Here is a 12,918-nt window from a genome sequence, read left to right as displayed (position 1 = left end):
ACTTTGGGTCACTTTTGTATGTGGTATGTGTAGAGTGTTACTTTTTTTTAAACCTTATTTTGACACCTATATGCAATATAGGAACCTGGACTGAATCCTAAAACAGGAAAAGGACATTAGAAAAATTGGTGAAATCCAAATAAACTCAGTTGTTATATTCTTAGTTTTGATTATTATACTACATTTATGTAAAAATGTTAATTTTAGAGAAAGCTGGATGAATTACTTTTGTAGTAACACTATATAAATTTAAATTATCTCAAAGTAAGGTTTAAAAAAAAGTAACACCTCTAATACATATCACATACAAAAAGTGACCCAAAATGAATCAAAGACCTCAGTGTAAGAGCTAAAACTATAAAACTCTTAGAAGAAAACAGAGGAATAAATCTTTATGACTGTGGATTAGGCAATGGTTTCTTAGGTATGGTTATCAAAAGCACAAGGAAACAAAGAAAACATAAATAAACCAGACTTCATTAAAATTTAAAACCTTTGCCCTGGCTGGTATGGCTCAGTGGATTGAGCCCCAGCCTGCAAACCAAAACGTCTTCAGGTTTGATTCCTGGTCGGGGATCATGCCTGAGTTGCAGGCCAGGTTCCGGTTGGGGTGGGGTGGCATGGCGTGTGAGAGGTAACTACATATTGATGTTTCTCTCCTTCTCTTTCTCCCTCCCTTCCCACCTCTCTGAAATAAATAAATAAAATCTTTTAAAAAACCCACAAACTTTTGTGCTTCAAAGAACACTACCCAGAAAGTAAAGACACCCACAGAAAGACAGAAAATATCATATACCTGATAAGGGCCTAGTATACAGAATATATAAATAACACATTTCAATAATAAAAAGTCAAATAACCCAATTTTTAAAGGAGCAAAGAATCTGATTAGACATTTCTCAAATATATATATGTATATATATACACATATATATATGTGTGTATATATATATATATACACACATATATAGTCAGTAAACACATGAAAAAACACTCAACATTATTAGTCATTAGAGAAATGTAAATAAAATTATAAGATGCCACTTCATACTCACTAGAAGGCTGTAATCAAAAGGACAACCCTGGCCAGGTGGCTCAGTTGGTTGGAGCACCGTCCTATACACAAAAAAATTGTGGGTTTCATTCTCCAGTCAGGGTGTGTACTACAGGCAACCGATGGATGTTTCTCTCACATTAATGTTTCTCTCTCTCTCCCTCTCTATTTCCCTTTCTTTCTCTCTCTCCCCCGCTGCCCCCTTTCTCTAAAATCAATGAACATATCCTCAGATGAGGATTTTTAAAAAAATTTTAAGAAAGAACAAACAATAACCAGTGCTGGCAGGATATGGAGCAATTAAAACCTTTACACCTTGTTAATGGAAATGTAAAATGTGCCCATACTAGAAAACAGTTTAGTAAATAGACCCAGCAATTTCTCTCCTAGGTATATATCCAAGAGAAATGAAAATGTTCATAGAAAAACTTGTAAACAAATGTTCATAACAGCATTATTCATAATAGCCAAAAAGTAGAAATAATCCTTATTGCCATCAAATGATGAACAGATAAACAAAATATGATATAGTACACCTGTATGATATGAAATTCAACCACAAAAATAAAGTACTAATACATACAACATGAATGAACCCTGAAAATATTTTAAATGAAAGACGCCAGACACAAAAGGCCACACATAATATGATTCCTTTCACATGAAATGTACAGAATAACAGAATCCATGGAGACAGAAAGTGAATTTAGTAGCTTCCGGGGGGGCTGGAGGTAGAGGAATGGGTCATAACCAAAACAGGATAAGGGAAATTTCTGACACAGTGATAATAGTCAGTTTTGGGATCCCTATGGTAGTGTTATAACAGGTTCACTTTATAAAAACTCAAATAAAGACTTAGGATTTGTGTACTTTTCTACATTATACTTCAATAAAAAATATTTACTCATTTAAAAAGTGGAACAAATGGCCCGACACCACAGTATTTGGACAGGCTGGGCCTCAGTCTAAGATTCCAGCTCAAAATCTGATTTAAACTAAAGTATGCTACAGGAAAGCTTGATTAGTTTGAACATGGAATGGACACTGAAGCATTGCTCTCAAAAAAGAGTAAAGTTTAGATGTAATTGCCCATGTTTTACATCATACATCATAATAAATACAAAAACATAAATAAAGTACTTGTGAAAGGACTAACTGGACAGGAGAATGTCCCAGATTATGTCTAGATTAGGATTATACAATTTCATAAAAGAATCAGAGATTAGTCTCACCAAAGAAGGATTTGTAAAAACTGGGAGCCTAAGAAGCTTGGGACACTAACATTTTACTCATCAAACACAGAACTATGTCAAGCTACATGAAGTGCTACTAGTTCACAAGGAAATTTAAAGGCCATTATTAGTATCCTGAAAATCCTCCTATCAAAACACTGCCTGTTAAATAGCCTACCTTCACTCTACATTGTAAACTCAATGAAAGGGGGAATGATCAAGGTTTTAACTCCAGAACATACCAGAGTCTGGATATGGTAGGTGCCCAATAAATACCCACTCTGCAGATGGCTCAATGAGACAGTACAGCAACATACAATTACATATAAATTTCAGTTAAAAAAGTAACCTTGCTAATGATCAAGTACTGAAGCTATGGATCACCCAGTTTGAGAGTGAAAGAAATAAAGAAACAACCCTTCACACAACCACCTTTATCCTTCTTAGAAAAATAGAAACTGCTAAAGTAGAGAAAATTGGTGACTACTTCAGGCTCCATCCTGTGAGAGGATAAGGGGGAATAAGAAAGGCAGGGTCTCAGAAAAGCAAAAGTTGGAAAGAAAAGGGGGCCAATTCTGCTAACTGCTGTTTTAAAAAGAGCATAAAAATTTATCTTCACCCCAAAGCAGAGCTTTATCTTCAATTTGTTAAAAAAAAAAAAAAAAGGCGGGGTGGGGGAAGGGTATTAGTAATATGTAAGAAATCTGACTCACACAATATATTAATAAAACTGCCCTGCTTTTTACAGATAATTTAACTGGCTTGAAATTCAGCAAGAGGTGCAATACTGTATGTACATACAAATAGGTTATGTCATAGATCATTAGCAAAATGAAATCTTAATGCTTGATTCCCAGTTAGTGCTTTAAATACCTGTGTTTCACATCCAAAGCTATGTATTTAAAAAAAACAAAAAACACCCCACAAAACCACAATTCAAGGCAAGACAGGAGTTGAGGGAATAGTCAAGAACAGTCACACATTGATTATTGAGTGTGCAAGGACACTAACTACAAAAGGAACTGATATATTGGGCATGCATTAAGTGACGAGCATTAATTCTTACATGCATTAACTCATTTTGTACCTCCAAAATCTTCAGGATATTATTTTCCCACTGTACATTTAAGGAAGACATAACTCAGAGTATTGAAGAAACTGGCCAAAATTCAGACAACTAACCAATGTTCAAAACCCCCAAACTTGGGTACTTTTCACTAGACTAAAATTCTGTCCAAAAAATTGAAACAAACAAGCAAGCAGAAAAAAAAAAAACAAAGACACTGAAATAGAGAACAAGGGGACAGTGACCAGAGGGGAAAGGGAAGGGAAGTTAAGGGGGAAAAGGGGGAGGGATTTGGAGGAACAAATAGGAAGGACACAGGGACAAGAACTAAGCAGGGTGGAAATGGGAGGGAGGTGGGGAGCAAGGGGCGGGGGAGGCTGGGATGGGAGAAATAGACAAAAAAACTGTACTTGAAAAATAACTAAATAAAATTAATTTAAAAAAATTCTCTTAAAAAAATTAAAAACAAAGACCCTGTGTTGATTTAACTACAGAAGGATTTTTTTAGTGTAGTATTATGATATTTGAGGGACTCTGCATATATTATAGGATATTGAAAATAAAAAAAATAAAATGGATATTGTCAATCAAAAAAAATTGATAGGTCATAACCTTCAAGAAGAGAAAAGCCATCAATGCCCTCAATTCTTACAAAATCAAGAGGCCAGAGAGGTTCAGGAAGCAACCACAAATTATAGAAATGTCAATCTCCTATGATGTTCTATGGGTTCATGTGATTTAAAGGCCCTCACCCAATCAGATTCTCTAGTATTTGAATTACACTTCAGTGTGATTCCAGAGTACAAAGGTAGAGTGGCTAAAATCAGTACCACAGGGTAACCCAAAGTCAAGTAAAATAGGGGAGCTGAAACTGAAACACTTGCTGAGGAAACCACCCTCAGCAGAGAGAATGGAACAGAGTTGGAAAGAGAAGCAGAGACAAAAGACCACACAGCTCCAGAGGCAAAGGCAAAAGCCTTTGGGGCTTTCCAAATTCCATGAGGTTCCTTCTGTTTCCTGTATCTGTGTTCCAAAAGACTCCTCACAATCAATCTCTTTTTACTTAAATTTATTTGAAAGGGTTTTTGTTCCTAATAATCAAATTAATCCTTGACAAATACGAAATTATACAAAGAAAAAAAGCATTAACAAAAATGCCAAATATTAACAGCAGTTGTTTCTTAGTATAATTATGAGTGATGTTTTCTAGTGTTTATAATTTCTTTCCTACCAAGTTTTCAACCCTGAGCATATTATTACTCAAACAGGGGGAAAAAACTTGAATAATGAGGCAACTATGTATTTAGATAACTAAGGCTTCACTAAATAATCAGGTGATCTTGAATCTAGAAGGAACATAGAATATATAAAATCCAGAGAATTTCAAACCTGTTCCAGAGAACATCTGGATTCTCTGATGCTTCAGGGCCACCAAGAGGGAAAAAAGAAGCTAAGCACACCTCCTGCAGTCTATACCTTTTCCAGGCTCTTCTAGCTCAAAAGATGCCCTCCCCACAACTGTCTCCTTTACTCAGGACAGCCACCTCCCACAGATGTTTTATGCAACACTGACAAATGCCCCAACCATCAAGATCTTCAGCTGATTGTATCAGAGTGAAAATCTGCCCCAAACCAGACCTGAGTGATTACCTTCCTCTGGTGTGTGGAATGAGAGGGACGTTCACACTCCACTTAAGTGGCTGAAAGGGGCAACTTCACCACCATAAAGACCACCACCACGAAGCAGAGAAGTCAGTTTGCAAGGAAAATGAAGCATGAACAAAATCCATAGAAACAAGAGCAGAAACAAGGGACTTCCCTGTTCTGGTTTCTAGCCATTTTCTGAACACTAGGTTTGTATCCTGGGTATCTTAAAATACCTTTGTGGACTGTAGCTTAGTCTCTATTGTTTATAACCAACTAATACACACAAAAGCTCCATTTCAACCAGATTAGCCATTGAGATACTACATTAGATTTTCACTTACACAGGGAAAAATTGTTCTTATACTTAAAAAAAAATACTGATCCCAGTAATTCATTTCATTTTACAAGTGAGAAAACTAAACTCCAAAGGCCTCATCTTCTCAAAGCAAAAGTTAGGGGCTCTCTCAATCGAAAATAAAAAGGGAATTTCAATGCTTTCCAAATACAGATTTACATTTAGGTGTTACTGGGACCCAGGCACTATTCCAAATGCTTCACAAACACTAACTTAATCTAATTCCCACAACAATGCCAAAACATATGTACTGTTATCCTGTTATAGAGAAGCATGAGGCTGACAAAGTAATATATCTGTTATCTTGTTATAGAGGAGCATGAGGCTGACAAGCAAAGTAATATATCCAAAGTCACAGAGATTCAAACCTAGGCAGTCCAGCTCCAGAGTCTGAGTTCCTGATCAACATTCTATACTGTCACTTTGGTAGGGATTTAAACTTGAATAAGTGGCACTGTTTATGCATTTGTTTAAAACCTGCACATGGTCTTTTCTGTCATGGCAGAGAAGACTCTCAAGTTTCTCTCAAGGCTAAGATTCAATGACTTTTTGATAGCACTGGTGAGTTCTAGGATATTATTCTACAACCTTAGTTTTTAACCTAGTATTTAATTAAGTTCCCTTTTCAATCCCCATGGTTGTGCTTTGCAGGAAGTACTGCTGGGCTACTGTAAGTCACTTTCCCAACACAATTCTACATGCCTTCTTGTCCCAGTACAGCCACCCCTACTGTCCATTTTTGACCTAAATATGGCTGTAATACAAAGGCAAAATATGACCTATTTTTCAACTATTGTTATATTACTTTCTAATTTGTGTTTTTTGATTTTTAATTGTTTATTGGAGTGACACTAGTTAATAGGATTGCACAGGTTTCAAGTTTTCCTTTATTTTAAAAGTGACAAAATGGAATATTCTATGTTTCTTAGGAAAACAAAACAAAATTAAGTAGTATTGCATCCCACTTAATGTGTTTATCTATCTCTGGATCCTTTATTAGGGAATCTTCCCCACTCTCATCCTACACCTTCTAAAATCAGTGCTTCTTAACTTCTGCCAAGATGGAGGCATAGGTGGAAGCACTGCACCTTATTGCACAACCAAGTTTAAAAACAACAAAGTTTTAGCAACAAAAACACAGCCAAACCACAGAAAACTGAACTACACGAAAGTCTGACAACAACGAACCATTCAGCCAAACTGGTAAGAGGAGCAGAGCCAGCATCAGAGCGGGGTCGGGCAGGAAAGATCCACCGGACCGACCTGGACGTGCAACCCAGGCACGCCGGCAGCCGTGGGCAGATCCCAGGTGTGGAGTAGCCGGCGGACCCACTGAGGACTGACCGCGGTCACACATTCGCACGCAGATAAACCAGCAAAAAAGCGAGCGGTGAAACAGACCATGCAGGCCCCAGTGGCAGGAAGTGACAGAGGGGACCAACCACTGTCCCTCTCGGACCCTGCCCCCACATACAGCGTCACAAACCAGCGACCTGGGTGACCCTGCCCTGGTGAACACCTAAGGCTCCACTCCTCATACATAACAGGTATGAACAGATCAAAACATGGCTCAAGAACAACTCAGAGCCCCAGAGCCAATAAATCTAAGCAAGGAAGAAATAGCCAAACTTTCAGATGCACAGTTCAAAACACCGGTGATCAGGATGCTCACAGAACTGGTTGATTTTAGTCACAAATTAGAGGAACATATGAAAGCTAAACTAATTGAAATGAATGGAAATGCACAGGAAACCAATAGTGATGGAAAGGAAACTGGGACTCAAATCAAAGGAGTGGACCAGAAAGAGGAAAAAAAAAGACCAAACAGAAAAGGATGAAGAAATAAGAATTCAAAAAAATGAGGAGAGGCTTAGGAACCTCCAGGACATCTTTAAACATTCCAGCATCCAAATTATAGGGGTACCAGAAGGGGAAGAGTCACGAGTGGAAGCCTTATTTGAACAAATAATAAAAGAGAACTTCCCCATTCTGGCAGAGAAAGTAGACTTCCAGGAAATCCAGGAAGCTCAGAGAGTCCCAAAGAAGTTGGACCCAAGAAGGAACACACCAAGGCACATCATCATTACATTAGCCAAGATTAAAATGAAGGAGAGAATCATAGAAGCAGCAAGAGATAAGGGGAAAGTCACCTACCTACAAGGAGTTCCCATCAGACTGTCAGTGGATTTCTCAAAAGAGACCCTACAGGCAAGAAGGGGCTGGAAAGAAGTATTCCAAGTCATGAAATCCAAAGACCTACATCCAAGATTGCTCTATCCAGCAAAGCTTTCATTTAGAATGGAAGGGCAGATAAAGTGCTTCTCAGATAAGGTCAAATTCAAGGAGTTCATCATCACCAAGCCCTTATTATATGAAATGTTAAAGGGACTTACCTAAGAAAAAGAAGATAAAAAAGATGAACAGTGAAAGGACAGCAAACCCACAGTTATTAAGAACCACACCTAAAATAAAAGCAAACTAAGAGGACAGCTAGATCAGGAGTGGAACCATAGAAATGAAAATCACATGGAGGGTTAGCAACAGGGAAGTGGGAGAAGGGGGGAGAAGGTAAAGAAAATAAGTAGCATAGACGGTAGGTAGAAAATAGATACGGGGGAGAGCAAGAATAGTATGGGAAATATAGAATCTAAAGAACTTGAGACACATGGTCATAAACTAAAAGGGGGAATGGTGGGAGAGGTGTGTGCAGGGTGGAGGGGAATGAAGGGGGAAATAGAACAAATGTAATGGCATAATCAATAAAATATATTAAAAAAAATAAAATCAGTGCTTCTTAATCTAAGGACAATGGACTATAAAGTCCATATATAACCCCCCAGATGGTACATGGAAGCAAACATAATTTTTTATTAGTAAGCATTTTCCTAATGGAGAGAATTCATTAAGTTCATTATATATTTTTTATAGTTTCAGTAAGCAAATTATGAACTGACCTAAAGGAAACTCTGTACAGTTAGGACATGTCATGGAAAATGAAATTCAAAATAAGATCTTTAATGATCCTCATTTTTTGTAGCACCTCAGTTATGCTAAATAGTGTTTATTTGATCAGAAAAAACATAATTATGTTATAAAAAGTGTGTCAAATAACGAGAGCCCCAAAAGATCTCCTTTGGTTATGTAAAAATGTAATCAACTACAACCCAATCTACTGCTTTTTGATTAAATTCCATTTTGCAATACATAAAACTTCTGGTTAACATGTCAACGTAATCAATAGATGGTTTACAAATCTCTTCTTCAAATTCTTTGGGAGTCATTATTTCTATAAGATAAAGAATTATTCTTGTATTCATTCATTCTATCAGCAAGTACTTATTAAACACCACCATGTGTCAGACACTGCATTTGTCCCTGTGCTACTGTGATTAATTTTTAGCTCTCCCCTAAATTGTAGTCTCAATCTACAAATACAATTTAGAGCATACTGTTCATATTTGTAGGCCAAGAAAACATAATGCCTAGATCTTCTTGGAAACAGTATATGGAACCTCATAATGATAGAACAGAGAAGAAAGGCTGAATATAAAAGTAGTATCTTCCCATTAAGAAAAACCTTCCTGGTCAATTTTGGTAGCCAATTCATGTCACTGAAATCAGAAAGAGATGGTTTATTAAAATGTAATCACTACCCCCCCAAATCTTTGAAATATACATCCTTCTGATAATATTTTTCTTGGACATATAAAGACAAGAAATCTCTTACACAACAAAAAGTACCTTATACAATGTCAAAAACCGGTAAGATTCAAAGGCCTTTCAATAAAGTGCCATGAAAATGGAAACTTTTAGAGATTCACAAGCAAACAACTCTACCTATGTCCATCTTGGTTATTAGGTTTTGGGCCTAATGTTTCAGAAGCAACATCAAGAAGTAACAGAAACGAGGAAGAGAAGGAAAAGACGAAAAGGCATGCTGAGATGAGCATTTCGGCTCAGGATTAATGGAATGCTCTAACTCAAAAGTTACTACTGTGAATGACCAAAACAACTGAGTCTAAAAAAAGTTTGTTGTGAGAGAGGTTGGGCTGTTATATTTCACCATATGTCGGGGGCATTGTTTGCTTCCTGAAAAAGTCCCAAACATCCTGCCTGCAGCCTCCTCCGGGTGCCGCTAAACAGTTATGTATTCTTGTAACACCGGTTTAAAAAAAAAAAATCAACAAGTATTTAGGAGGGGCCGTTAGAGACCTTTTCACCCCTGGCCGCAGCCCGGGATCCTCCCACGGGAACTGCCACTGGACCGCGGCCCGGCTCGATGGGCGGAAGGCGGGCCAGCCACGCCCGGATGAGGTGAGGCCCGGGTCTAGGCCGCCTGGCCCGCCCCTCTGCTGGGAAAGGGTTGAGGGGGAACGATGCGGGCCGGGAAAGGTCAGAGAAGCAACGATGCGGCCGGGCCTCACCTCCACGGCTTGGCCCAGCTCCAGATCGAAGCCCACCACACACACGCAGTGCAGCCAGGCCGAGAAGCCATCCCAACGTAGCAGGCCCCGGCCTCGGCCGTCGTCCTCTTCATCTTCCTCCGGCGAGGCTCCCGCCGCCTCCAAGGGCCGCGCCTCTCGCTCCGCCGCCGCCGCCTCGGCCTCCCCCAACGTCCCGCGTGAGCAGGGGCCCAAGCCTGCCAGGTCCCGCAGAGCCATCCGCCGGTCACTTGCTGTTCGTGCCTCTTCGCTGTTAGCGCCCCCACAACAGCGGTCGCGGCCACAGCGCTCGGCTCTACGCAGGCGCAGCCGCCGCTGCCGCAGCCGCGGAGGCCGGACTCCATGGGGGCGGGGCGAGGCGGGGCTGGCGCCAGGCTGAGGCCCACGTGACCCGAGAAGCCAAGTTCCACAGGGTTCCTCCCCTGCCACCCCTAGACGTGGGCACGTCACGGTGGCGTTTGACTGGGTTGTGCCTCCGGCGCTGTCCGCCTGTCTTAAAGCTCTTCACAGACTGAACCAGTGGTTTATGAATCCTGGTACCCTCCTTCTCAGTCCAGCGATCACGGGGTGAAATATTTTTTGGAATGATACGGTTCATAATTATAAGGTAATATTAAATTAAATTAAAATATAATAGTAATGATGACAAATATTGAACACTTACTCTGCCAGTTGGTGTGCCAAGCACTTTAAAAATATTATCTCACTGAATTTTTACGTCATGGCTAGTAGATAGACCTCACTATTATTTTTTAATCATCATCTGAGGATGTTTGTATTGATTTTAGCAAATTTGTTTGATATGTTTATTGATTTGAGAGAGATAGAGAAACATCTATGTGAAAAAGAAACATTATCAGCTACCTCCCACTCATGCCTGGACTAGGGTGGAACCCAAAACCCAGGTATGTGACCTGACCCAGAATGGAACGTGCAACTTCTTGGTGCTCTGGCAACACTCCAACTAACTGAGCCGCCAGGCCGGCTTACAGTTCACTCACTCTGTTTATTTAACAGTTCTGTGCCTTCACCCTGGCTCAGTTGATTGGATGTCATTCTTCAAAACGAAAGGTTGTGGATCGGATTCTTGGTAAGGGCACATACATGAGCTTGTAGGTTCAGTTTGAGTAGAGGGAGCACAGGAGTGGCAACCCATTGAAGTTTCTCACGTGCATGTATTATGTTTATTCCTCTCTTTCTCCCTTCCCCCCTCTCTAAAAAGAAATAAATAATTTTTAAGAGTTCTGGACATTCACTTAACTTTTCCCTCTCCACGAAGGTTCCTCTCACCTTTCTTGGCTTGGTTGCTTGTGAGTCACTCAACACACACATTTCCAGATCCTTTTGGAGCAGCAGGTTGGCCTCCACAGTAACCTGTGGATCAATCTCTTAGCAAGGGTCTAGCCTCAGGCAGCTTTGTATTCTCAGAGACTAGTACTGGGTTGGGCACCCAGAAGTCACTTCACTTGCTCAGTTGAATTATTACTAATGTTACTGAATAGGATTTATTTGTACCTACTATACTGAGTATAAACTAGACAGTAAAAGTAAATAGGAAATACACAATAATACCCCAATAGAAAAAATGGATAAAAGACAATATATATTAACCCACACAATAAATATATTTTTAAAGAAATTTTATTTATTTTTCAGAGAGAGGGGGGAGAAAGTGAGGGAGAGAAACGGTGTGCAAGAGAAACATCACTCAATTGCCTCTCACACTCCCCTAATGGGGACCCAGCCCACAACCCAGGCATGTGCCCTGACAGGGAATCAAACTGGTGACCTTTAGGTTCACAGGGCTGGTGCTCAATCCACTGAGCCACACCAGCTAGGGCACAATAAATGTATTTTTAAAAGATAACAATATTCATGTTTTATACACATTACCATATCTAATCCTCCCAACAGCTCCCAAAGGCAAATCCTGTTCTTCCCATTTTACAGATAAGGCCTGAGGCTTCATGAGATGACAGTGATGTCATAGCCAATAGGTGGCAGAACAGAGATTCAAACCCAGATCTCTCTGTCAGCCTGAGCTCCTAACATTTTACACTGCCCACTCAAATCTACTCCTTTTGACAAACATTTCTGTCCACATCCTTAGAATATTTTGGTGGGGAGTAATTTTTAGCAATCCTATTTTCAAGAAAAGGGTCAATATCCTCAGACATCAGTGGTGGTGTTTGCTTTAGACTTACTTTAGGACATAAGACGAACTAGGGACAGTATTAAAGTTAAAGGCCAACTCTTTGGCTAAAACAATCTACCCTCCTACTCCAGAGAACCACTGTAGTTAAGAAAAAAAAAAAACTATGTTCTGCAATTAAGTTACTAAGCCCAGTATTAGGAAAAAAAGTAGCTTTTAGTGTTAAACACAGTACTAGAAATAGCACTGGGATAGAAGTCAGAAGTTTTGGATTCTGGAGCCAGCTCCAGTCCTGATCATAGTAGGCAAGCTACGCAACCCAAGACTCAGTTTGTGCATTGGTAAAATAGGAATAATTGTTCTCAGCCTCATAACTTCACCAATTGTGGGGAAGGCCCAAACTATCCCAATGCACATGTTTTACTGGATGCTACCTCATTATCAACAATTAATGAATGTTAAACACCATTTTTTCCACAGGGCTGGTTATTTGATGTGTGGACACAGATTGCTATTCCCCAAAATGCTGCTTTAAAATTTTGGATTAAGAGTAATCTTATCAAAGTATAGTATTCTGCAAATAATATTATGATAAGCATAAATTTGATAAGAAAGAAAGAATGGGATCTAAAGGATTTTAAAAGTGAAAAAAAGTCATTCAGTCTGCTTTGAGAAAAACAAACACTTCTAAAGCAAAATTCACAACCACCAGGTAAAACAGAAAAGTTCCTATAGGTTTTTTACCTTCTACCTTCATAACTGATATTTTCCCTTAATGTCAATTTTAACATAATTTCTGTTGTTAATACTTGTAGGCATCTAAGGGAAAAAGCACTAATGCATTTTTTTCTTTCTTAAGGTTTTGTAGTTAGAAACTTTGAATCTGAAAGGAGTTTGGATCATGCAGTCTCTTCAAAGCTACCATCCTATTCATGAATCTTTGGATGTTTGGTCAGCCAGCTATAGTCCT

At 39.3% G+C, this 12,918-nt stretch overlaps 1 protein-coding gene across 5 annotated transcripts in view; it reads right to left on the bottom strand.

The window, feature by feature from the left end:
• DENND6A (DENN domain containing 6A) overlaps positions 1-10,141 on the bottom strand; it is a 69,078-nt gene extending 58,937 nt beyond the window's left edge. For 3 of the 5 annotated variants that reach the window (XM_053669294.1, XM_053669295.1, XM_053669296.1), the window contains exon 1: positions 9,779-10,141. In XM_053669294.1, coding sequence (XP_053525269.1) covers positions 9,779-10,140 — 362 coding nt within the window. In that variant the 5' untranslated portion in view covers position 10,141. The remainder of the gene's footprint in view (positions 1-9,778) is intronic. The other 2 variants (XM_053669297.1, XM_053669298.1) reach the window with 1 other exon arrangement.
• Positions 10,142-12,918: the final 2,777 nt, after the last annotated feature.

Source organism: Artibeus jamaicensis, unplaced genomic scaffold (assembly GCF_021234435.1).
Source record: "Artibeus jamaicensis isolate MK-2021 breed Jamaican fruit bat unplaced genomic scaffold, CSHL_Jam_final contig_519, whole genome shotgun sequence".
Lineage (NCBI taxonomy): Eukaryota > Metazoa > Chordata > Mammalia > Chiroptera > Phyllostomidae > Artibeus > Artibeus jamaicensis.
This window is presented reverse-complemented; position numbering and strand designations above follow the sequence as displayed.